Below are 26,963 nucleotides of genomic sequence, written 5' to 3'. Positions count from 1 at the left end.
AGGGTCCTCCAATGAGCCAAGATGGAAGCAATTTGTGTTTTTGTGTGTGCGTGTGTGCGCGCGCTTTGTGTGTGTGAAGCTTAAAAAGATACGGATATCAGCACAAGTAACCAGCGTGCGGTCACATTATGCTAAATGTATTTCCTTGATACTAATTTTGTTTAACTGCCAAGCCTCCTTCAGACTCATAATGGAGTTGCTTACTTATTTTAATTTGCTCATTGGATGACAGAAGATATCTTGGAGCATAAACTTTCGGCATCCCATTTTATTTCATAATTTACCGTGAAACAAATGTATCAAAAAGACATCTCCTTACAAAATTACAACAAAGAAATACATGATCTATAAGGACTATCGAGAGCGAGATAAATCAAATTCCTGGTCTTCAAAGAACTTTCCCTTGCGTTTCAGACGCTGGCAATGGCTTTCGCCAATTCCTCCATCTCCGCGCTTCTTAATGCAGAGCTTGCTGGTTCAAAATAAGCATCATCGCCCCCCAAAAAAATCTGAATTTTACGATGAATATGTCAGTTATATAGCAATTAGATGCATTACATAGCCTAGCTTATTAAGCTACCAGTCCCTTATAAAGAGAGACAAAACATCATTTTAGAGATATTAGCTGGAAGCAACATAGCTGGCATTATTGATATGTTTATTTATGTTTCTTTTGTTTTTGTGCGGATATAGCAAACTGCACAGCAATTCTACTATAATAGAATCACACGACAAAAACATTAGCTATAGACAAAGAAAGATCTGAATTAGGAAAGGATTAACATCTAAATTTTTTAAATACTACAAATAAACTAATATTTCTTATCAGAGCTTGAACAAGCTAATATTAAAAGAAAGGTTAAATATCGGTAAGTGAAATTTACTTACAACATAAGATATTACAACTACGTTTTGTTATTTTTCCTTCAAACCCAAATTTATATCTGTATTCTGCACAAGTATGGATATGCGATATCCATGTGAACAAGGATACAAATAGTGCTAGAGTAATGAAGTATTTAACAACTGATACATAAGAACAAATCCTATCTATAAAATTCTAATCCATTTATTACTTCATGTAAATTTGTGATAACATGCTGCCACAATTTTGTACATTTTTCGTATCTTAATGTAACAAGGTGTAGGTGTCTAAAAATGCCCATAGGTTCCTGCACGCAGCTCGAGACGAAGAAAAGACGAAGAATGTCATCATCTAAGTCAAGAAGGGTTATCCGAGTAGCCCGCGCTTGTCGGTCAGCTCCAAGTGCACGTCGCGCTTGTCGGTCAGCTTCAAGTGCCGTAAAGAAGTCAACGAGCGCATGAAGCAAGCTAGCAAAACGTACAAGTCAACAAGACAACAAAATACGCAAAATGGTAGAAAGTACAAGTCCGGGGAAGTAGGAAAACACCAAAAGCTCAAAAAGCCTCGGAACCCGTGTGGGGGCGTGGGTCACCACTGGATGACCTCACACACGCGGGTCACCGTGGTCTGTCGCGCAGTCTCGAGCCTCAAACCCGTTTTCGACGGTTTTTAAACGGTTTTGGATTTTTTATGTCCAGAAGTTACCCAACTAACTTGATATCATCGGCTTGAACAACACGTGAATAAGTTGTTAACTGAAGATAAGGCCAAATCTCTCATTCTCATCCAAATAACCGCATACGAGGCTCTATAAATATAAGCCTAAGAGCTCCGTTCTACGGATCTGGAATTTTATCAAGAGGACGAAGTGCTGCTGGGTTAGAGAGTCAAGGAGCCATGAAATTTCAGAGGAGGCTAGCTAGATCCCGACGAACTTCGGCATAAAGAAGGAGTCTTTCGAAGGATCTGAAACTATGTCCTCCATTTCCTTGAGATTAGGCTTGGTCTTAATCTCGAGAAGAGTATTGATTTCGCTTGATCGATATTAGTACTTCAGCGAATATTTCCTTTGTGAAGTAGGAGCTCTGATCAATTCTTCTGTCAATCGGATACGATCCGTAGGTGGTCCACGGATAAACCCCGGCACCGACAAAGATCCCGCGCAAGCAATAGGAGATAAACTACTATTGTGTGTAGTTTGAAAGAAAGTTGTAATTTTCGTTGTAAGTCTTACAAAAAACTATTTCTTTGAGTTTGTTGTAAACGCCTAAAGTTGTAATGAACTCGTCAACGAAATCAATTTTCCACTCAAACACAAGGGAGTAAAATTGAAGATTGAAGTCTCATTCCAGCCACTGGTTATTTCAGCTATATCTGGTTACATATCCACATAGAATTTGTGTGTGACTTTGTTCTTATTGAATATGAAACTGGGTCCAGTACACAAACCATATTTGCATTCATATTTGTATATCCTACAACAAACAAATACAAATACTACACCTACATCATCACTGTTTATACCCCAATCTACTGAACAATGACAAATCCCCAAGTTATTTGAATTCGCGAATTATTCGAATTTGGAAAATCCTAAAACATCTAAATAATTAGCTAGCGATAGCAGCACAGAAGGTATCATCATGACAGGCTGAATGATAATGATCAGCTGTATTCCAATGGAAACGTTTAACACGAAAAGAAGTAGGCGAAAACAAAATGCCTTGTCAAGTTGAAGCAGACTTTCTAAAAGCATATTTGATCTTATTATAGCTACTTTTTTTTTAATACCTATTAATTGCTAACTAATCCTAGGCCCTACGTCCACTGGTTGGGTTCCTTATTCCTTAAGCATCACAACTAGTCTCAACTTGATCACAAAATTTCGGCATGATGCTGATAGGTTTCTTGGCTGCTGCGGCTCAATGTGACCTAAAAGATTGATATCATCAGTAACGAACAGCAAATACTTTATTAGCGAAATTTTTTACAGCTTGACATGCATGTTAATAGTGCTATTAATTAACACAGACTTTGACCTGAAAACAAACACATGATACAATATGATCATATACCGTTAAGCTAGGAAAGTGATACAACAGATGGGTATCTTTCACCTACTGATAAATCAATTTCAACTGTTGAGATTTTAACAAACGGAGATCACGACTGTTTTTACCGTGCTGTAATCTGCTTACATCAAAGACAGCTAGCTGATTTGCAAATAAATTTGTACTTGTGCTGGGGGCACCATGAAGTTGACAGCTTCCCGAGATTATTACTATACAATTTCACCCGAAAACAAGCACATGATATGATATGCCCATGCATTAGCTAGGAAAGTGATACCTTAGATGGGTATCTTTCAACTAAATGGTAAACAATATCCCCAGTTGGATTAATATATTCAAAGATCATGACTGTGTTTAATTAGTAAGTTGTTTCAACTTTTGTCTGCGGATCTCAAGGACAGCTGGTTCGCATATAAATTTGTACTACTATGCAGGGAAACAACAAAGCAGGGAGATAGTGATAGCGTCCCCAACGCAGGCACCTTGCTAAACTCTCACTGTCCTCGAAGCAGTGCAATATTTGTCTCACTAGCTTTGTTTGCAATTGGTAAACAACAGGTTCTCTGCACTCGGTTGCATATATTGTCATCGCGTTACCGTCGCTAAAACTCCGTTAGTATCGTCACAGGCACGGTGAAACGATCATGACGCAATGCTTATACCAAGTTTTTGACATCACACGGCGTCACGATAAAATTACCGTTCATTTCTTCGGATATCGCACTTTACGTGTCCAAGGCATGTTCACAATGTTCTATAAGTGCCCAGAAGGATTAATTGGAATTTCCAAATAAAGTTTCAGCGCATACACGACAACAATGATAACACACATTCTGAAGCTTGGACGCTAGACTTGTAAACACGAGCAAGTTTACAAGGATCAAAGCATTCGATATCGACATGAAAAATATGGTAATTTACATAGCAACCAAGGACTTTATTCGGGGACGATGGATACGGGCCGCAGGCTCATTTTGAGAAATTAGCTATAAAGAGATAGGAATCGTACGGTACACTTACTCGGTGTCATTGTCCGCGCTATCTCTACATAGCTAGCTGACTTTAGCAAAGTGAGCCGCCACCTCATATACATTTTTATTAACCGGTGAATCGGTGACGCGAAAACATACCGTGAGGAACAAACCAAAACGTCCTACACATTTTCACCACCCCAATCTGAACCTCCTCACCCAAATCTTCGCCTCCGGCGCGACCTTATTGAAGAAAACCCTAGCGTTCGCCTCGTGCCTCGACCTTCGCCCCTCCGGCCTCCAACCAGCGCGGCCCCCCACGATCGCCCATTCCCACCCCTCCCCTTTCCCCCGACCAGATACCCCCACCATCCGCCGCCTGCACTCTGCCCCAGCACTCGGGTTTGTACGCCGCCGCACTTCCATGTACGAACCCACTGCTACACCCTCCCCTCCCCGTCCCACCACGCGCGAACCCCCGACGCGCACCCGCTGTACGGCGCTGTGGCCCGCCTCGGTCGACCTCCATGGCCGGCCCCCACCGCCTTTCCCCTCCACCCGCCCCCACCCATTCTCATTGACGCTCCCGCATCCGCCGGAAGCCGCCGTCGCCGTCTCCGCCGACGCCTCGCGCTTCCTTCGAGCCGCAGGAAGGCGACGTCATTTTTCCAGCAAGTCCACGGGGCCGAAGGCGGTGCGAAGGGACGGAATCCGCATGAGGGGGCGAGTACGCAGGGCGTCGGGGTCCGAGGCTGACGAGGCATCTGGAAGGCGGGACTGATGCGCGTCGCGGAAGTTCCTGCGAAGACTGGCACCGGCAGTGCGCCGCAGGGGGCGGCTGGAGACGTGCGATGCAACTGTCGATCTGCGGTTACGTCGTGGGCGGTAGGCCGTTGGCGACGAGGCAACTGCTTCGGCGTGGACGCGCACGTTGCGTGCCGAGGGGGAGGCGTCCTGGGAACCTCGAGGCCTTGCAGCCAGGGTAGAATTCGGCCCGCTCGAGCCCAGGCCCACGCAGCCCCCACTTGGGACAGCAGGAGATCGGGGTCGCCCCGGCCAAGGATTTGGGCCAACCGTCGGGACTAGGGTTGGTAAAAGCTGTCGCGCGATTCTTCGACAGGCCGGCCCGGACATTCCAATTATAAGCCGCGGCCTCGCTGGGCTCGATCACGAACTTGTGCTTCTTCTCCATTATTAAACTATATTATTTCTCCTCCCCTTTGTTTTATTTTGTTTTTTATTTATCTTATTTTATTTTACCTTTTTCTCCCTGAGTTGTGGGGGAAGAGGGAGATTGGGATTCGGGGGTGGGGGTGGTATTTAAAGGTTTTGGAGAGGAGGGGGGAGATTTTGTAATTAATTAATTAATTAATTTTAGGAAGGGGTGGATTGAGATTCAGGGACGGTTCGTGGAATTTACGGTGCACATAATTGAATTGAGAAAACCTTGGTCATTTTTTAAAAATTCGCACATGGAGAAAGCGTTTAAAACTCATCTTAGGGTGTGTCATATACGAATCTTGCGTGTTTGAAGATGCAAGGATAATATTTCTTTGTCACAAGAGTTTTTTTTTTTTTTTAAATACAAATTGTAACATAACATTGTGCATTACAGCATGGCCGGATTCATGTAATCAACCGGGGCCATTTGCACGCGTAGAAATTTGAATATTACATTTGAAAGCCTTCTTTCAGAATTACAAAAGTGCACCCGAACCCTTACTTTTATAACCGCTAAACAAGTTTGTAGCCCATTTGTAGTTTACCGATTTGAAATTAGTAACTCACATGAATATTCAAACAACTAGCCTAAATGTATACTTGTGGTCTACCTCCTAAATTTTTTTTTCTCATAATTTTTTTTTCCTGAATCTGTCACTACATTAGAGGAGGGTTTTCAGATAGAGGCAGTTCGAAGATTTAATTGTCTCTCTTATACGGCTTAGAACATGCAACAAACACGTGAACATAAGTCCATTTTTTCATGATGAAAATAAAACTGAAATTTTTAAAGACCTTCACTACATACTTATTAAGGACTTCCTAATTTTATACAACAAGAGGTGGATGCCTTGAATCACAAGTATACATCTTCATATATAATTGTGCTCATCTTTTCTTTAGGTACACTTTTTATGCTCACGTGATTACTTGGAGAACAAAAGAAAATGAGATAATAGAAATAATACCTTTTGATCTAGGGTCATTTTGTATCTAAAGTTTAGAATATTCATGGAATGAATGAGACTGAACCTAGATCTAAATCTACACTGATCAAAGCTTTTTTTGGGTCCCACCAGCTAACAACTTCATCGCTTAGGGGCTGTTTGGTTCCCTATTTTTGAGGGAAAGACTCTCTTGAAAGCCTGCCAAAAATATCAAAAGTGTCATTTTTTTGACAGGTTTTCAAGAAAAAAAAATTCTAACCAAGCAGACCCTTACATCCCGTACTCCAGTTCTCCTTTCGCGAGCTTTTGCTCCAAAAAAGGCATCTTTTTACCCATTTCAATGGGCTTTATTATTTGATCTCCTCATCTAGTGATCTTTGTCCACACGCCTACTGACAAAAGAAAGAATCTAATACACTCTTCTGTTATAGTTTTATCAGCTCAATTCTAACTAGGAGCATTTCCAAATACAACTAGCTCTATTTCACGACAGCTGTACTTTACTATTTGTATTTTCCATAAGATGATCATGAGCTTTCATGGATTTGAACTTGGATGCAAGCCCAATATTGGGATTGGGTGCTCTCCAGCAAGTGCGGTTGGTTGATGGAGAGATCCAATCAAACAACTGGTTGTGGTCTGACATTGGAATCCCACTTTCCTTCTATTTTCAACAACAGATCCATGAGACAAATTTTCAAAACCAACCACTTTTGAATCTTAATCTTAAGGGACTGTTTGTTTGCCTAAAAAAAGTGGGAAAATCAAAAAATAGGAAATCAAAGAATAGGAAAACTTGTATTATGGTTGTTTGGTTGACTAAAAAAAGAAGGAAATCAAAGAATAGGAGATGAGATGAGATGAGTTATCACCGTATTATTGGATGATGTAAGTGATTTTTTAAGAAAACTTGTTTTGAGGTTGTTTGGTTGGTTAAAAAAAATAAGGAAATGTATTATAAGAAACTTATTTCCTATAATAAGTTCTTTTCTTGTGTTTGGTTCATTTTTAAAAATAAGAAAATAGATGAGATGGGATGAATTGTTATTATATTATTGGATGATGTGACCCACACTTAAGGAAATTAATTTCCTTGGTTTTTTATGAAAATGGATGGAAATAAAATGTTAATGAGATGAGATGAGTTGTCACCATATTATTGGATGATGTGGGTGATTTTTAAAGATGATATGAAATGAGTTGGATGATGTGACTCATTTTTTGTGTTTGGTTTATTTTTAAAAGTAAGAAAGGAGATGAGATGTGATGAGTTGGTGGATAAAAATAATAAAAGTAAGAAAGGAGATGAGATGTGATGAGTTGGTGGATAAAAATAATATTTTATTGATAAAAGTGTATAGATTTCCTAAAATAATATTTTATTGATAAAAGTGTATAGATTTCCTTTTCTTGGGGTGAGTTTTAGGGATGAAAATGGATAAAAATAATATTTTAATAAAAAAATACAAAGATTTCCTTTTCTTGGTTTTTAGGAAACCAACCAAACAGCCCCTAAAAAAAGACATGTTTCAAACTTAATTTAAAAAACCGATCCAGTTGGCTGAAACTGAGTCGGTTTTTAAAAAAAAAAATTCCTAAACTTCACGGGAGTTGAAGTCCCATGAAGTTTTTTACATAACAAAACTTCACGGGACTTCAACTCCCGTGAAGTTTGAGAACTTTTTTTTTTTAAAAACCAACCATGTTTCAACCCAACTGGGTCGGTTTTTTAAATTAAGTTTAAAACATGTTGGTTTTTGGGATTTTTTTTCAAAGAAGTATGTTTTGAAAATTTGTTCACGGATCCATGCGATTAAATTTTGAAGTAGGCAATTTGTAATTCAATCCACAAAAATCCCCATATTGGAAAAGGAATGCTATCCATACCCACCGGTAATTGAGCGCACGCTTAAAAAAAACGGAAAAAAAAAAGAAAATGATGTGACTTTATACTTAATGCTGATATAATATCATTATACGAAAGAGATGAGCCTGCAACGAAAGTCTTCGAACATCTCAATTCTGGTGCACATTTCGGTCAGTGAATTGAGAACCACTGCTTTAAACCGTGATGGCTGATGAGCATGTCCATCCATTTCCAGATCAATTACAGTGGACCGTGATGTGACCAAAGCTATAGGACGCACATAGCTTAGAACTTGATAAATATCGATAACACCTTGCAACAGAATCAGAGCAGTTAAAACCTAAAACGTATAACAAATCAAAAAGTCTTGACAAACTTGAAATCTAATCGGTAAAAGATATCCAAAAGCAACAAATTCTTCGAAGAATACATGCGTAAAGTTTTAGAGTTCCATACAAGAAAAAAGCCTCGTTGAAGATGCAAAAGGTGCACAACTCCTAGAGAGTAGAGCTGACTACCAATCTCGCCGGCGATCTCTCCCATAGTCCCGGCCTCTTTCATAATCATAGTCTCTGTCTCTTCCTCTTCCTCTGTCTCTGTCCCTGTCCCTCTCTCTGCTGCGGCTCCTTCTCCTCTCCCTCTCATGTCCATATCCATCTCTTTCTCGGCTTTTGCTGCTTTCTCTGTCTCTGCTTCTCTCCCGACCATTTCTTTCAGCTACACCTGCAGACATCAAAGAGCTTATCAAACAATCAAAGCTTAGTTCAGTGAGGAAAGATAAATTTTACTTTAATATGAAATGTTTGGCTATAGGACTAGAGTCATGTAAGGAGGAGCCCTACTGTTGTCGATGCTTCAGTAAAAATCTTCCACTGAATTTTAGTTGGCATTTGGCAAAAATAAACTAGAAACCATTGATATGGATAATAAGCAAATTATTTCCCATGGTGATGAAAATTAATGATGAAAATTACTCAATTAGCTGACTTGTGATTGGCAGTCATATAAGTGGAACAAATCCATTTGAAGCTCTTAAATAAACTAAAATGTACTTATAACAAAGTAGACGATTAAGACATGCACATCAAGATTCCCCGCTTGATAGTTGTTTGCCAGTAAAAAAATAACCAAAATCAAACTTAAATTTCAAATTGTTTAATGATATGGAGACAGTACCTAGCTCCTCAACTTCCCATCCAGCACGCCCAGAACCAGGGAGCATCTGTCTACTTTCAACTTGCTGTGTTTTTGCACGGAATTTCTTCTTGAGGTTTCCAAACTCATCGTACATCTCTTCATCATCCTGAAAGTAGGTAGTGAAATAATTCAGAGGCTTATAATTCCCTACTTATCTCTAACCAAGGTTATGAGGATCATACCTCTTCAGCTTCTTTTCGCCGTTTTCTTGTTTCCTCAATTTCTTCTTCATCAAGTTCTTTGTACCCACCAGCACGACCTCCCCTGGGAATTACAATCAAGTTTCAGTAAGATAAAGAAGTTATTAATTGAGATGTTTCAGAGATTTCTATAACTTGAAAATATATGCAAATGTACATGGAAAAATATTAAGAAATAAATGCAGTTAATTAACTGTATATATATCTGAGAAAAAAATGAGATCCATCAAAAGTAGCGGATATAGTTGAAACTTTCCCATTTCATAAGACCAAGTAAAGTTGCCAGGCCCAAGGGTTCCTTCTTCCCAAAACAAACCACACACTGCTAGCACCAATATTAATAATTGTTGTGATTTAAGTTTGCTCTTTTAACAAACTAGTTTTTACACACGTGCAATGCACGTGATTTAATACCATGATTAAGTATTTTTGGTAGTTTGTACTCATTTTTTTTTTTAAACTCTTACATCCCGATTATTTTTTTATGTTTGTTTAAATGGGATACACCCAATTTAAATTTTCATGTTGATATTTGAATTGACAAAAAACAAATATAATTTAAAAATAATTTGAATTTTCATATTATATTTGACTGATATAAAACTAAGCTTTATTTGAGAAAGTATAGCATTGCAAAGTGAAAAATATTAAAATAGTGTTATACAAGGAAGGTGAATATTTAAAACAAATATGGCAAAATGATTGATTTAAAGTATGTTAAAACGATGCAAAAGAGAATATAAAGTTTATTCCTAATCATTGATAGACTTCATAAAAAAATATAAATTAAAGATTAATGCTAACTCTAGTATACTTTTATATGATAAAAAAATCCACATAAGAATATAAAAGTACTAAAAAAATTCATGAAACTCCCTTCTAAAGATTCCTAATTTTACTCAAAATAATTAAACTATTCTATAAAATATTTATAAAATATTGTTTTTATTTCTTCTATTTTATTTTTTATTGAGTTAAGATCAATCCTTCTTCAGGTTTATCATTTATCATTTCTCGGATAATTCTAGAGTATTGTCTTTATCATCTACATCAATTGTGACATCACGCTAATTTTGTATTTTTTATGCTATTATCTTTCCTAGGCTCGTTAATTTTTTATCATCTCATTTAACTTTACAAAGAAGTCAAATGTACTTATGATGTTCAACACAAACTGCTCAAAATATAGACTTTGATTTTTTTTCTATTTCAATGAGAATAAATATTAATTTCATATATATAAAATTCTTTGTGTTCCTAATTTATTACTTAAATAAATTAGAAGCTATCTCTTTATTTTCCTCTAAAATGAATTCTTCTGATGTGCATCCAATAAGAATTTCTGTTATTTCAATAATATTACCTTTGCTCTATCCCTGTCATTTTCCATAAAGATCTAAACTAAATACCTGCATTATTCATTACCAATTTCTCTTAGATTATAATATTAATATTTAATTTGAAGAACACAGTATGGAATTTATGAATACTTACTAATTTTTCTTATGTCTTCCATGGAGATTTTTTCTTTGATTAGGATAAAGTTATTAAATTATTTTTTAATGTAACTCATTCAGTGCTTCATTAATAGATATGTCTTATGTTAATGCCAATTCAAGTGATTCATTGACGTTTTCTGAATTTTAGATTTATTTCCATCACTTTCCCATTTGCAATGGAAATAACTCAATTCTTTTAAAGTTATCTCTAAATATTCTAATAGTTTCTCCATATGTAATTCCTTGTATTCTTTTACCCTATAAATATTATTAACGTCAAAGATTAAAGTTTCTAAATTAAAATCAATTAATGCTAAGGTATAATATTATAGTGTTTTATCATTTCTATGGATTTAAACATCTATCAATTAATGTTACGAATGTATTTTGGCTACCCCAACTTATTACTAAAATTATATGAAATTACTTTAATTTATATAGTGCCGATAATTTTTAATCTATAATATTTTTAAAAATTTTATCCATTAACCGGATGTTTTTAATCAATTCTTATTGTTTTTGTTTACCAGTATCAACTTAGACTATTCTTAGATGCTGAAAATGGATAGTAAATCCCTAAATTAGAAATTTTAATATATATATATATGAAAAATACCAAACAATTACACTTTTCTTTGCCAAGTTTTAAAATTTTAGCCCATTTTTGTGGTTTTGAACTTTGAGGGTGTGATTTATAATTTTTAAAAATTTGAAAGAGTTTTTTAAAAAATTTACTTTTAAGTTTGGTAGTTGTAAATTCTATGTTTCATGTGTTGGTGGTAATTTTTTAAATGTTAGTATATTTCTTGTAACTCTAAAATTTTGAGGGTGTCTTTTATAATTATTAAAACTATAGATTAATTTTGAAAAATATTAAATTTCAGCGGTCTACCAATCGACGAATTTGATTTATGCTAATTAAAAATTTTGAAAATTTAGAGTTTTTTTACGATTTTTAAATTTTGAAGGAGTTTTTAAAAAATTTTGAGGTTAATTTTTGCAAATTTTAATTTTTTAGGTGTGTAAGGGTAATATCTTGAATTTATCTTATTTTATTTATGAATTTTAGAATTTTAGGGTGACTTTTTATAATTTGAACTTTTGAAGATATTTCTATAATTTTTGAGATATTGAAGGTGTTAATTAAAAAATTTAAATTTAAATGTCAAAAATTTTAGGTGTATCATGGTAATCTCTTGAATTCATCTGTGTTGTTTGTAAGTTTTAAAATTTTAGAATTTTAATGTGCTTGTCTATAATTTAAACTTTTGAGGGTGTTTCTATAATTTTTGAGACATTGAGGTGTTAACTGTAAATTTTAAATTCTTTGCAAACTGATGTTAATTTTTTAATTTCATGTTTTTTATTTTAAGTTTTGAGACATTTGGATGGGTTTTATAATTTTGAACTTTTCAGGGTCTTTTCTGTAATTTTAAAACTTTTTATGGTTTTTTTTGCAATACTTCATGTATTATCATTTTTATGCAATACTTCATGTAATATGTTATCTACTTGTAATTTCTTTATCTTAACAAACTAATATCATTTTTATGTTTTATATATTTTATTAATATTAGTTTTTTTAAATTGTTAAGCTAAACATGATTCACATAGGATTAGGATAAGATATGATTATGATTAGGATAGATTAAGATATAAATAAAATATTCAAAATAGTGAAGGGTAATATTGACCATTGAAAATTAGAATTTTATTATAGATAAGGTAGTTCAAACTATAAAGGGGCATATTTGTCTAAAAAAGATTTTCCGAACTCGTGCTTTTAAAGGGAGTATGACTAGCTAAACATGGTTCATCATCTTTGCCCCTCTCGTCCACTCCTCACCATATATTCCATTCCCATCTCTTCTCTCAGTTCTCGTAAGTTTCTTTAGTTTTATCGAATGTTTGTATAATTGTCGGGTTTTTTTTAATTTATCTGAATCGATCTTTGTCTTTAGATGGATCATTGATTGAATTGGGTTTTCATCATGGAACCTGATGTGCATTTGGGGTAGAGATACTGTCACGGTTAGGTTTAGAATTAGCTTAAGAAGAACTGGAAGCTGGCAGATTCGGAAGCCAGGGGGCAATCTGACGGTGGAAAGGCAGAACTGTAGGCATAAGAGGTGGAGACAAACATATCGGCAGAATAGGCATTGATATTTCTTTTAAAACTAATAAAAATAGATCTAATATGCATGGACTAAGAATATGGGTATAACAGTACAATAATTTTGGATATTAAGGACTATTTAAAGTTTGTTATATATATCTATATATATGTACATATATATATATATATATATATATACATATATATATGTATATATATATATATATATATATATATATATGAGAAATATGAGTATGGCTTAGTACCAAGCACAAAATTTTGTGCTTGGTAGTGATGCGTCACATCCCATCCACTCACTACCCATGTGAATTTGTTCCCACATTTGAATGAGTGGAGGGGGATTTAACACCCCACTACCAAGCATAACTTTTTATGCTTGGTACCAAGCCATACCCATATTTCTCTCTCTCTCTCTCTTCTCTCTATATATATATATATATATATATATATATATATATATATATATATATATATATATATATATGTAACAAACTAATGTATGTATGTGTATATATATATATATGAGAAATAGGGTATGCTTATAACGCAAGCACAATTTTTATGCTTGGTAGTGATGTGTCACATCCCCATCCACTCACGTACCCATGTGAATTGTCCCACATTGAATGAGTGGAGGGGATTTAACACCCCACTACCGAAGCACAACGTTTTTGTGGCTGGTACAAGCATACCCATGATTTCTCTCTCTCTCTCTCTCTCTCTATATATATATATATATATATATATATATATATATATATATATATAACAAACTATATGTATGTATGTATGTATGTATGTATGTATATATACATACATACATACATATATATATATATATAACACACTATATGTATGTATGTATGTATGTATGTATGTATATATACATACATACATACATATAGTTGTTTATATATATATATATATATATGAGAAAAATGGGTATGCTTGGTACCAAGCACAAAAAGTTATGGCTTGGTAGTGAGGTGTCACATCTCCCTACACTCATTCAAATGGTTGCATATCTCATACACTCCTCACCCATGTGAATTTGGTCCGCCATTTGAATGAGTGGTGGAGATTATATCACCTCACTACCAAGCACAAAATTTGTGCTTGGTACCAAGCATACCAATTTCTCTCTCTCTCTCTCTCTCTCTCTCTATATATATATATATATATATATATATATATATATATATATATATAAAGTTTGTACGTGTACACATAAATCATGATCAAACTTCTGAACACAGAAGAAAATTCCCCAACACTAGAACAGCTAAAAAAATTGCATTGTTGTCAGTTAGTATATTAAAGATAGAAGTTACTGTGATATTTACCTCACACCCCCTTCATTATGGCCAGGCTTATTGGTGTTGCAAATATTACACTTCAGCCGCTTTGCCCAGTTTATGTTGGCACACCTGAAAAGTAACTCATACAATATCAGTCAACTCATAAACAATGATATAACAAGTGAATCACTTGACATCCACTGCCATTAAGTTATGCTACTTCATGGACCCGCTTTTGGGAGAGGTGGAATGATCATCGGCTGATCTATATCATGGAGCCTTGGATACACGGTTTTGTAATTATTGGATACAGAGGAAGTTCATCCCTCGAGTATTGGAATTTCTGCTTACATGAAACATAAAGACCATGGAGATAGGACCCCTTGCAAATATCCATAAAAGTTATAGACCATGGCAAACAAGTACCAAGGAAAAATTCAGACCAATTTCAAGCAAAATTTACTTTATATCTATTATAAAAAAGAAACTTCTGACCTTTACGATCTATATTCTAGAAGTTTGTGACTTTTATTCTTCACCCTAATAAAGAACAGAATTTCATTAACAAGGATATCTATACTGAGCAGCGACCAGCGACCAACGACTTGTCCTTTCATTTGTTGTACATAGACAGAGTAGAGAACTTTGAAGTATGTTGAAACAAAGAGAATTATTGGTTTCTCTAAATTGATAAATCATAAGAGCAACGAGATCTAATAGGTTACAATATGGTATAACCATATAAATAAATATGAAAAGTTCCATTTGAAATGATAACTTGAGGAAAAATCATATGAAAATCTTCAGGAGGAATTATTAGAGGAAAAACCACTCAACACCTGGATCGATAAAGCACTTGAATACAAATAAGTTCTGTCATGTCCAGAACTTTCTACGAATCTATGTTAAGTGCTTTCACCTCCATTAAGTCAAATAAGTTCCTCTTTGAGATTAGATGTATGATGACGATTAGTAAGAGGCACAAAACAATAATCTGTGGTTTTGATTCTGGCTTCTTCCAAGTCTTGACAGCAGAAGCAGTGCAGCATTTAATGCATTTATTCCTTTCTCTGTTCCAATATTTTCTTTTCCCATCAAATAGTCTCTCATGGATATACCTTTAGCTAAACTTTCTCTCTGTTCAGCCTTATCTAAACTTTGCATTTATTATATTAACTAAACTTTCTCTCTGTTCAGCCTTGTCATAACTTTGTATTTATTATGTTATCTCTTTTAAAACCTTCTTCTAAGTTCTAAAAAAATCCATTTCAATTATTGATCAGTGATCAGTTTTTATAGGCACTTAAATTCTAAAATTAACAAACACCCATAATTTAGAAGAAAGTCAAAAAGAACTTGAGAATAAATCCTTCCTCGATAGATGTGAAGAACGTATCAATTACTACTATTTAAGAAAAGTTATTTGTCGGTGTTCTCCCTATGTTAGTCACCCTTCAAGAAAATTCCAAACATATCCCAAAATTATACATACAATTTTCAATAATTTTGTACACAACCTAACCCCAGCTTCACCACGAGACCCACTATCAAATCTCAACTAAAATTAAAAAACCACAAAGGATAACTACTTCCTTATCCATTTCCTTCTCTCCAAACCGCGTTCAAGAAAATACTAAAAAGAACAAGTTCACAGGAAAAAGAAAAGAAAAAGGCTGAACTCCTTGGTTGTATCCAAGTCGCTGGACTTTTGTGAAAACCTCCACAGACTTTTGAAGATGGATCTTCAAAGACGTATATTTAACTCCTCAAAACCACATTCTCTCCTTATTTATAAAGTGGATATTAATATGGTGATATTGATGTTGTTGGTTAAGGTGCAGATGATGGATGTGTTATATGCAGCTCAAGTCAAATCTTCATCAGGTAGAATATCCTTCAGTTTTTTCTTTGTTTTTATGTTCTTTTCCTTTTAATTATACGCACAAACGATCGACAAAAGTCAAATTATTAATTTAATCTTTATATATTCTTCACACTACAAATAACAAATGTCAAGATAAAGGTGCGGAGCATATCTCTTTATCACATTTGATGCGGAAATGACAAATAAAGTAAAAGCCATCTGAAGTTTTTTTTACTGAATTAATATGTACCGTGTCATGCATGCATCGACTGCACAGGAGTACCGGTCTATAAAAAGAACACCACGAAACAACATTACACCTATCAAAGGGAGGTGAGGTAAAAGAAGCCAACAATTCTAGAATCGTCAAAATGATTTTATTTCCTCCTTCAGAACCTTGTACTTACTCAATAAGTTACCCGTACCAACTTCCAGCATTAGATATAGGCACAAAAAAGCCAGCAATTTGCAGAATAAAGAAATAATACGGGCAGTCAAGACTTACATTGGACAAGACCAGTCATTGGGACCAAAAAGTCCTGTTGGGCCACCAGCGGACCGACCGCGTCCACCTGCATCAGTGCTGCCACGGCCTCTACCTCTACCCGCAGCCGTGGCTCCTGTTCCACCAGCATTAGCAGGGCGAGCAGTTCCACAGCGATTGCACACCCCACGAAAGGCAAAATTTACATTTGTGCAACTGCTAAAGATGGAAGAGCATAAAAAAGATATGTATACATATATAACTCAATAAACTATACAAGAATCATCAAGAGCAAGAATGAGTTGCTCACCAATTTCATATCACAGACCTTGTATTTGGACATAACCAATCTCCATCCTGTTTCCATGGCTTTCCAGAAGTATCACCTCGTCCTCTCCCTCTGCCTCCACCACCATTCGTATCATCCAACCCGCCCAAACCTTCTATGCTTAAGTCTGCAGCATGGTTAACTTGTTGGCTATATGACAGATCGCCTGAATCTTTGTTCTTGGACTCTGCTATATAAACCTCGATGATACTTCCATGGAAATCCTTGTTATGGAACCACTCCACAGCTGCAAGAGCTGCGTGTGGATCTTCATATGTAACTGTCGCATCACCCTTGGGCTCATTGGTAACCTTGTCTTTGTATAACCAAATCTTTGGTTGACCAGTCCTCTTGTCCTTCTGCAAAGTTTAAATAAAGGATAACAATATGCAAGTGGATAAATTACCAGAAATGTACGTTAAATTGTTTAAAGAATTTCAGTATTGGATGCCAAACAATACCTGGTGAGACCCATACCTTTAGCAACCCAATGGTGCCAAAATACTCGGCAAGCATGCTCTCATCAGTTCCAGGAGGCAAGTTGCAAACATAAATGGAACCATTTGCAGGGCCACCTCTGCCGGAATAACTCGCCATACCAACAAAGTTGCACTGTTTTCATGAAAACATGACAGTTATTCATATTAAGTGTCATAGTTTACAGTAGTAAACATGGCCATTTAAAGGGACCTTCACGCCTAAGCAACAAGTTGCACCAACAAGTGCACATAGTTCTCATACATATACAGAAAATATCGATATTAAGTATGCATAACGCCACGTTTGTAACGCAGGAATGAGTGATAATGGAATGACAATTCTCATTTCTCATTCTTTTGTATTGAACACAACCTCCTTTTGAAAGCTAGAATGTCAATTCTCACTTCACCTTCATTCCCACATTATGTGGGAATGACCATGCCCATTGAGATGGTAGGGAATGGGCATTCCCACTTAAGTGGAAATTAAAAAAAAAAAGATACATAACTTCCGATATATGTCCATTCCCACTTCATTCTCTAAAGTGCATCTGTGAGAATGGAAATGAGCATTCCAACACCACATTATCATTCCATTCTCATTCATTCGTTTCTCGCGCACCAAACAAGGCGTCAGAGAATGTCTAAAGCGTCTATTGAAATTGCTCCTGATGCCAATAAAGAAGGCTATCCAAATAACGCCATCATCAGCATCACACCAAGCTCGCATCAAATGTGGTTCAATAACCAGGTAAACTAAGCAGCAGCTCAACTTAATTAGAGAAGTCTTCAGAAAAGAACCACGCTGGTCGATTTCAAAGCTAAAATCCTCATAGTTCAAACAGAATGATCCTGGATTGATTTCGAATTTCTTTGATTTTGATTCTACCAGTTCATGAAACTAAAGAAATTTATGTAAAAATCAAAAAAAATTTGTTGAAATTTCCCGCAAGACAGCAATGATACAAGTGATCCGATCTCAATATTCGCTAATGAATAGCTTCACAAACAGAGAGGAAGCAAAAAAAATCCAATCTAATCAAATAATCTCAACAAAAAAAAAACTTTTCAAGAAAAGAATCCCGAAAGCAGCAGAAGTACGAAAAGAACTGACCTTTGTTGAAAGGGAGAGGTTCCGAGATGGAGCTCGCCGGTAATTGATCTCCGGCAGCGGAGTTATCGGCGGAGCTGCGGCGTGCCCTAGACTTGGGTGGGGGTGGGGTGTTGCGGGGCAAGGAAGAATTAGGGGAGATCTGTTTTGATTCGTTAGAGAGAAAGAGAGAGGAGAGAGAAAAACTTTCGATAAATAATCAAGAATTTCATATATTTTAGATTCGCATTTTTTTCTGCTTTTATCTCCTCGCTTTCTTTCTGGATACGTTTGGACTTGAATGTTGGAGTAAAGGATATAATAAGTGGATACTAATGTATAAAATCCAAATATCTATCTCAATTCCATTAAAAATTCTGATAAAGGCAATAATTTGGAGCTTTTCCTCATATCTAATCTAGGGGACAAATTTTGAAAACCATCCTATTTGAGAAATTAATTGCAAAAATCGACCTATTCACAAAATATTTGTGAAAACCGACTCAGTTTCAGCCGTCGTGCTGATATTGTGTCGGTTTTGAAGAAAAATCTTCTGAGGTTTTTGTACATTACCAAACTTCACAGAACTTGAAGTCTCGTGAAGTTTCGGAACATATTTTGTCAAAACCGACCTAGTTTCAGCTAGACAGCTGAAACTAGGCCGGTTTTGACAAATTTTTTTAAAATAGGTCGGAATTTACGATTATTTTTCTTAAATAGGATGATTTTCAAAATTTGTCCCTAAACTAGCTTTCCACTGCATCCAATGCCTGTATAATATAGTACATACTTGAAGATCAGGAGAAAAAAATCCTAATGCATAATGTGGAGAGGAAAACAAGACGTGCCAAAACTTTAATGTTTAGAAACCTGGGGGTTGTTTGGTTCGCTAAAATGAGCCCTGAAAACCGATTTCTTCTTTTGACACGGTGTCCACATAGGACTTTTTATTTCTTTTTGTTCTTTGTGTGAGTTTGGTTCGCGGAGAGAAAAATGGTTTACAGAGGTGGAAAACAGCCCCACCTCAGTGAAATCTCTCGTCGCGATTTCCTCTAAAATCGAGTGGAAAAGCCTCTAAAATCCTCCTCTCGTGTCATTTTGTTAGATTTGCATTTAATTTGGGGAAATCCCTCAGTTGTCTAGGGTTACAACCAAGCCTCTCTTCGCGCCTCGGTGGTTGCTTGCGGTTTTCTCCCTTTACCCTGCCTTGGAACTCTGTTGATTTCTTTCGCTTTTTGCTGGATCTCAAAAAAAGGCAGCGTCTTTCTTCCGATTGTTGGTTGATTTGGGCAAAGTCAACAATTTCAGGTAAAATTTGTGAATTTTTGGATTTATAATGGTAATTTGTCTTTTGATATTCAATGTTTTTTATGGGAAAATGTTTGGATCACAGTTTATATATATGGATATGCAAATGGAAAGGGAAAAGGTGAAGTTGCATTCTCATGTTCTTGCTGGACAAAAATGCCATAGTTTATGAAGTAGAATCCATATATTTATTTTTAATATGAAAAAAGGGGAGAGGGTTTCTTAATTCTTTGAGGCAGCTGAAGAGAATTATTAAGGGGTATTTGACAAGACGAGAAATTATGAATAACTGAAGCTTAATAAATTGACAAACTCTTTATTTCCAATTTGATTATCTCTGTTTAATATTATTCCATGATCACTTCATATTTGGTACTGAACTTGTGAAACCTACATCTCAGTTTTAGCTACTTCATGCGTATCTGATAATAAAGGTTAAGTATGTCAAATTAGCCTATGAATTCTAATTCTTTTTCTGGGATTTATGGCTTCGCATTTGGCTTCTTTTCATCCATTAAGGAGTTGCTTATGCCTTCATACTATGAAAGTTTACTTGAAGTGACTCTTATCGAATCTTCTTTATCTTACCAACATTAGTTCTAAAGTTGTTTACATAGAGCTTATGAATCACAACTCCTGTTATCTAGTTTTAGTTAGTTATCTAATTAGTGTTGCTGCCACTAATTTAATAACATATGGATGCTTGCTATGAGACTTGATTATTAAGACTTTATTATTTATATCTATTTGTCATGTCAATTTGGTAGGAGTTTTGATTATTGACATTGCATATGGATGCTAGCTAGCCATATTAATTATTTCAATTTGATGTTTGCATCGTAGATGGATGGTGACGGGGATTGTATGGATGAATAAAGTGTTGTCAATATGGTTCAATGTGCTATACTATTTGTTTTTATTATAATATTTACATTCATAAGGAGAATGCAAGCTAGACGTAAATCAATTTGTAGTGGTCTAAGTGAGGAAAAAAAAACAAGAGAGGGCTAGAGTTGAACACATAGAGCATATCTATAATGGTTTTAGTGATAGTTGTGTAAACTACATTAGAATGTGGAGTGGTTAAACTAGCAAGTATAATGAGGAACAATAGGCTGCTAAAAGACTCAAAGAATGTAATAGTGGAAGAACAACTTATCATGACTCTGAACATTTTGGGTCATAAATCTAAAAATCACATTGTGAGATCTCATTTTATAAGATCAGGGGAGAGAGTCAGTAGATATTTCAACAAGGTATTACAAGCAATTATTTGCCTGCGTGGACGTTATGCTACTCTTATTTCAAGGTATATCTATACTTTAAGCACAATTACATGTATAACCAATGAAAATAAATGCTAATTTAGTGATGTGATACACGTATTATAAGATTGCATTGGTATGATAGATAGGACTCGTGTTGATGCAATGCTTCCAATTAATATTGTTGCACGATTTTGAGGCCGAAAATGTGTTACACAGAATGTGCTTGCAGCTTGCAATATAAACAAACTATTCACATATGTTTTAGCAGGTTGGGGGGCCTACAAATAATTATAGGATTCTCCAAGATGCATTATCTAGACCACAACCACATGGATTTAATGTGTATGATGGTAATTATATAAAAATTTAACTTAAAACATTTTAATTTTAATATGCAAACTTGACTTCCTTAACAATTTTCTCAATAAAATTATAGGCAAATGTTATATGTGTGATGCTGGGTACCCCCACCATGCCAGGTTTCATCAGGGATGATCAATATGCAAACCCTTGAGACATTATGATGATCTTGCACTTATAATTGGGGATGATCAAACTAGAGGGGAATTTGCTAGTGATGCTTGGAAAAAGTTTAGTTATAGTGAGTCCATAAATCATGGAGATGATGCTGACTCACCTTTGCCTACCTCTCAATCCCCTCAAGTACATGTTTTAGATGATAAGGACACTCGTCCGCCTAAGGAAGCACCCACCACATCAAGTTCTAAGGTAAAGTCATATGTTGCTAAGCTAAAGGCTCGTAGGACCAACCTAGAGTATGAGCTCATGCTAAAAATGATGGATAAAAATAGATGTATTTAGCGCAAACATGAAGTGTGTAAATATGCATTGGACCAAGAAGTTATCCACTGTCCTATATGCTCATTTTAGAGGAATTTAGTGTTGAAAAGCTAGATGCATGGTACCGTCATCTCTTTTTGAATGAGCATGAATCAAAACTATTTATGGGCATATCTTCGGTTGGTCAAAAAGAGATGATTGATGCATTTCTCAACAAAGAGGGTTGAAGACCAATAGAATACGGGTTTACATGATATTTTATAATTCTCACTTCTAACATACTTGTTAAATCTACTTACTTTTGCTAGTCTTGCTTAATTTAGGGAACTACTCTTAAGGATATTATTTTTTGTGTTTGTAGAACTTTATGATGATGGAATATATTATTGTAATATATAATAAGTATTTATATGCCTCCACATTTAGCTGTGATTCCATGTTTAGCGTACAGTTTCATATGAATATTTACCTTTCATGATGTGAATATTGTAGAATATTAAATTTTACATTGAACTTGTGATTGGAGGAACTTTATAAGTCACCGTATATATGACAACTTATTAAATTTTGTATGCAAGCAACCTACAATGTATACACATTGTATTGGATGGCTACTATTGTAGGTTATTAAGGTATTCAGTTGTCATGTCATGAGTTTACATTAGTTACTTTTTTACTTTAGGCTATGATGATTGTCAATTTTTTTAATATTAGCAACCTGCAATATCTATTAATATTGTACTGGATGGCTAACAGTGATGATATTGACTAAGTTTTAATTAATGAGCTATAAAGATGTAATTGATAATATAATGATGAAGGAATTTGGACATAGCATGAGAAAAGCTGCAAAAATAGTCACAGATCTTGCATGCAACAAAGAAAAAATCTATGTAAAGTATCAACAAGAAGAGCAATCAAGTAGCAATAACAATTTCTGACGGAATCCTCGACTGGATCAAACAAATCTATGGCCATCTTAGGGGGATCAATTTGAAATATTATATGAGAATTTACGAATCTAATAGCAATTTTGGTGATTAAAAGATGTAATTTCAAAAATAATTTTAAGAACTAGGAGACCAATATCAATTTCAATTATCTGATAGAAGGGATGCAGATGGTCTGGATACGACTTAGATATGACACTTATCATATTCGTATCCGCTTACCAATCACGGATACAGATATGGGTATGCCTTGATAAGCAAAATTCATATCAATATCCATTAAAACTGAGTACGGATATGAATATACATGCGCATATATAAGCAGATATACATACAATACAAAATGAATATGAGAAAACTTGATAACAATGGAAAAAAATATAGTTCAATTGATACAAGAGAGTTTATTAATATCCTCTTTATATCTAAAAAGTTAAGATTAGATATCTTGATCATTATAATTAACCTCAAATATATTATTAAAATTAATCTCAATTCTATTAATCTAAGAATTAAAGTTGTTACAACAATATGACCAATATATATTCAGATATCTCGAATATAGATTTAAATATTTTACTACATAATCATATTAGTAACTATATTTTATCGTTTATAGAGTTTAGTAAATATATCCATATCCTAATAATGAATATAAATGCATATATGTTCTTATATACACATATTTTGGTGCACCAGTCTGAGTGACTAGCTTGAAAATGTGAGAACAGTCCTCCTTAGTCAAACTAGCCTACGTTGACTTTCTATGTAGTGAATCATTAAATTAAATAGACCCTAATGCGGCCCAGAACCTTGCTGGGCAATCAAGATATAATCAGGCCCAGCCCAAGGAAGAATTAGGGGAGATCTGTTTTAATGTCGGTGATCTCATCTAACCCATCATTCAGATTTAGTGATCATCGATTTCGCCATTAACTGCAAAGGAAAAAAAAAGGGAAAAAAAACATTTGAAAATTTAACCATATTGTTAAGGAATAGAAATAAAATACAAATCATATTGATGCTCAATATACTTGTTTGCAAAATCACAATACAAAATTGACTTAAAATACATAATTCTTCCTACTGTTAAATCAATTGTATAGAGGTACAAAAACTTAATCCCCAAAAATTAGACAATATATCTTCTTATCTGAGAGCTATATACAAAAAGGTATTAGGAACATAAATGGATGATGTTGTTAGAAAACCTGTTTTAGTAGTAAGAATAGTATAAATTGAAGGTGATTTTGCTGAAGTATAGACTCCAGCTATACCAATAGCTTATATTTTAGAATCTTTAACTTTACGAGAAGATAAATATTTTCTCTTAAATTTGTATAAATTATTTACCTGTTAAATTTGCTAGTCCAAGATATATGCATATATAGCACATATTTTGCATTAATTAATATTTACTTAAGGAGTTTATTTAAAAAAAATATATTTTTTGCTAAATAATTAGCAAAACCGTCGTTTTGCTAATTATTTAGCAAAAACGACCTCTTTTTTGACCAACATGCCAAAAAGATAACATTTTAAAAAGCTGTGTATTCGAAACATACGGGACTGGTAGCCCGATATGTTTAGTCGCCATTAATTGGCGACTAATACGACGCCAAAAACGTACGAGACTACTAGTCCCGTAGGTTTTGGTTGTGAATTCATCCATAACCGTTCTTCCCACGCATTTAACCACATTCTTCAGAACCAATGAGACAACCATCGCCGTCCTTGACGCCTCCTCATGGGTCTTCGCCCATTCCGGGTTCCCAAACCCCGAAACAAAACCCTTCAAATCAAAACTATGCAGACACAACCAAACCAAAACAATAGAAAACCAATAAATATCCTATTATTAATCCCAAAAAACATGTAATTGAGCAAACTTGTCGTAGACGACGAAGGTGAGACCGGCGAGCTCGAGTTTGGCGGTGGGAGACGGTGGTTGAGGAGAAGGGAGGATCTCGAAGCAATCGATGAAGGCGCCAAAATCTTTTACGGCCAAGATCGGGTCTTTAATCGATCGTCTTGGACGGTGGCAGGTGGTCTCGACAATGATTAGTGCACCAGCGACGCTGATCCTGATCACGATCCAGAGCTTAGGGAGAGAGGAGCTCAGGATCGTGGGATTCGAGGCCGAGAGCATCATTGACATCTTTGATTTTATAGAGAGAGAGAGAAGAGTTTGTGAAGAACCAGCAAATCTACGGGACTACTGGAGGTGCTAAAGTTCACAACCAAAATCTACGAGACTACTAGTCCCGTAAGTTTTCTGATATCGTATTAGTCGCCAATTAATGCCGACTGGTAGTACCGTATGTTTCGAATACGCAGTTTTTTTTAAAACGACATTTTTTGGCTTGTTACTAAAAAAGAAATCGTTTTTGCTAAATAATAAATTTCTCTTATATTGTTGCCCGTGGACGTAGGTCGAAATTAGTCGACCGAATCACGTAAATCACGGTGTTCTTTCTTCTTGATTGTGGTTGCTTTATATCTTGTTGATTGTGGGTTGGCTTCTGAGTTGTGGAGATCGTAGTAGGTAGGGAGACTAAAATTCCCCAACAACATTGGAAGAGGAAAGGAGGAAAAAGGGGATGAACGCAAGAGCACCTAAGAAGAGCTAAAGATGCTAGAGTTTTACCTTCGCATATATACTACATGAAGTTGAGGTATTGACGAATATGCCAATGATATAAAATTATATTCTTCTATTCACCGAATCCTTTGAAGTTCGCTCCTCAAGTTACAACATTACAGAGATACGAGATTATGTTCAAGCGTCCGCTGAATCTTTTAGAATTTGCTCCTCAAAATAACTACATTACAAGGAACTTGGACGTAAGTAGGGGTGATAAACGATCGAATCGAATACTAAGATATTCATATTTGTGTTTGTTTAAAATTATCGAATTTGAATGCGGACTCTGATATTCTAGTTTTTTTCGAATTCGAACTCAAATACTTGGTATTTGATAAATATTCATGAATACTCACGAATACTTATTGAATATCAAAGTATATTTATTCCGCTAAAGAATTTGATTTTTAAATAGTATTAAAATTCATAAATAAAAATTATTCATTTATAATATATGATGTATATATATTTAAATCAAAATTTTAATTAGAAAACAAATTTAAGATTATTTAAGTCTTAAAATCAATATATAAAACCTAAGTAGAAATGATAAGTTGGTTAAAAATATGACTTCATATATGCAATAATACAAATAATAAACAGTGATAAAATTTTAAACGATTATTTAATAGACAAACGAATCGAATATATACCTGGTTAAATTCTATCTGTTAATAAACTCGAATACTAAAAATATTTATTTAGTGGTAAATGAACTACCGAATCAAATATAACCGAATAGTTATTTGAATAATTATCGAACTATTTATTAATTATTTGATTCATTTCCACCCCTAAAAGAATCTTGTTTCTTTGAACGCGGCACCTTAAGCAATAACTGGAGGAATTTGTCTATCCTTGCTCAAGCGGGCCGCAAACGGATCCGGCCCAGACCAGGGCTCGCCCAGCGTACTTCTGACGCGCGAAAAGCCACGCCGCTCAAAAACTCCCTTTAGATATCTTCTCCCTTCAAAAATGTCCACGTTTCATCTTCAGCCATGGCCTCCTCCTCCATCGCTCCCCCTCTTACGCTCACCAGATCAATCCGATTTATTTAGTGGTAAATGAACTACCGAATCAAATATAACCGAATAGTTATTTGAATAATTATCGAACTATTTATTAATTATTTGATTCATTTCCACCCCTAAAAGAATCTTGTTTCTTTGAACGCGGCACCTTAAGCAATAACTGGAGGAATTTGTCTATCCTTGCTCAAGCGGGCCGCAAACGGATCCGGCCCAGACCAGGGCTCGCCCAGCGTACTTCTGACGCGCGAAAAGCCACGCCGCTCAAAAACTCCCTTTAGATATCTTCTCCCTTCAAAAATGTCCACGTTTCATCTTCAGCCATGGCCTCCTCCTCCATCGCTCCCCCTCTTACGCTCACCAGATCAATCCGCACCCAGAAACTGACCCGCCCTCTCCTTCCCTCCACGTCAGCACGCCGAACATCAACCCTCGCCAGCTGGCG

The 26,963-nt window shown here is 35.3% G+C and overlaps 1 protein-coding gene and 1 long non-coding RNA gene across 2 annotated transcripts; both read right to left on the bottom strand.

Annotated features, from left to right (window-relative positions):
* On the bottom strand, positions 241 to 4,205 carry LOC109822377. The gene is made up of 2 exons (XR_002242107.1): positions 3,958 to 4,205; positions 241 to 509 (listed from the first exon to the last, which is right to left on the bottom strand). It is a non-coding gene; the product is annotated as an uncharacterized LOC109822377 (long non-coding RNA).
* Positions 8,214 to 18,681, bottom strand: LOC109820572 (transcription initiation factor TFIID subunit 15-like). The gene is made up of 8 exons (XM_020386729.1): positions 18,544 to 18,681; positions 17,428 to 17,562; positions 16,951 to 17,309; positions 16,644 to 16,838; positions 14,320 to 14,403; positions 9,323 to 9,404; positions 9,120 to 9,246; positions 8,214 to 8,666 (listed from the first exon to the last, which is right to left on the bottom strand). The coding sequence occupies exons 2-8, from the start codon at positions 17,545 to 17,547 to the stop codon at positions 8,458 to 8,460; spliced, it is 1,176 nt and encodes a 391-aa protein (XP_020242318.1). The 5' UTR covers positions 17,548 to 17,562; positions 18,544 to 18,681; the 3' UTR covers positions 8,214 to 8,457.

Source organism: Asparagus officinalis, chromosome 8 (genome assembly GCF_001876935.1).
Source record: "Asparagus officinalis chromosome 8, Aspof.V1, whole genome shotgun sequence".
Classification (NCBI taxonomy): Eukaryota; Viridiplantae; Streptophyta; class Magnoliopsida; order Asparagales; family Asparagaceae; genus Asparagus; species Asparagus officinalis.
Note: the sequence above shows the minus strand (reverse complement) of the source record. Positions and strands in the feature narration are given on the sequence as shown.

Excerpts from the sequence above, each read along its gene's own strand:
- LOC109820572 (XM_020386729.1), bottom strand. The coding sequence starts at position 17,547 with ATGGCGAGTTATTCCGGCAGAGGTGGCCCTGCAAATGGTTCCATTTAT. Across the intron at positions 17,310-17,427 it reads GCACCATTGGGTTGCTAAAG|AAGGACAAGAGGACTGGTCA; the intron begins GTATGGGTCTCA and ends TAAACTTTGCAG. Across the intron at positions 16,839-16,950 it reads TGGTTATGTCCAAATACAAG|TTGCACAAATGTAAATTTTG; the intron begins GTCTGTGATATG and ends CATCTTTAGCAG.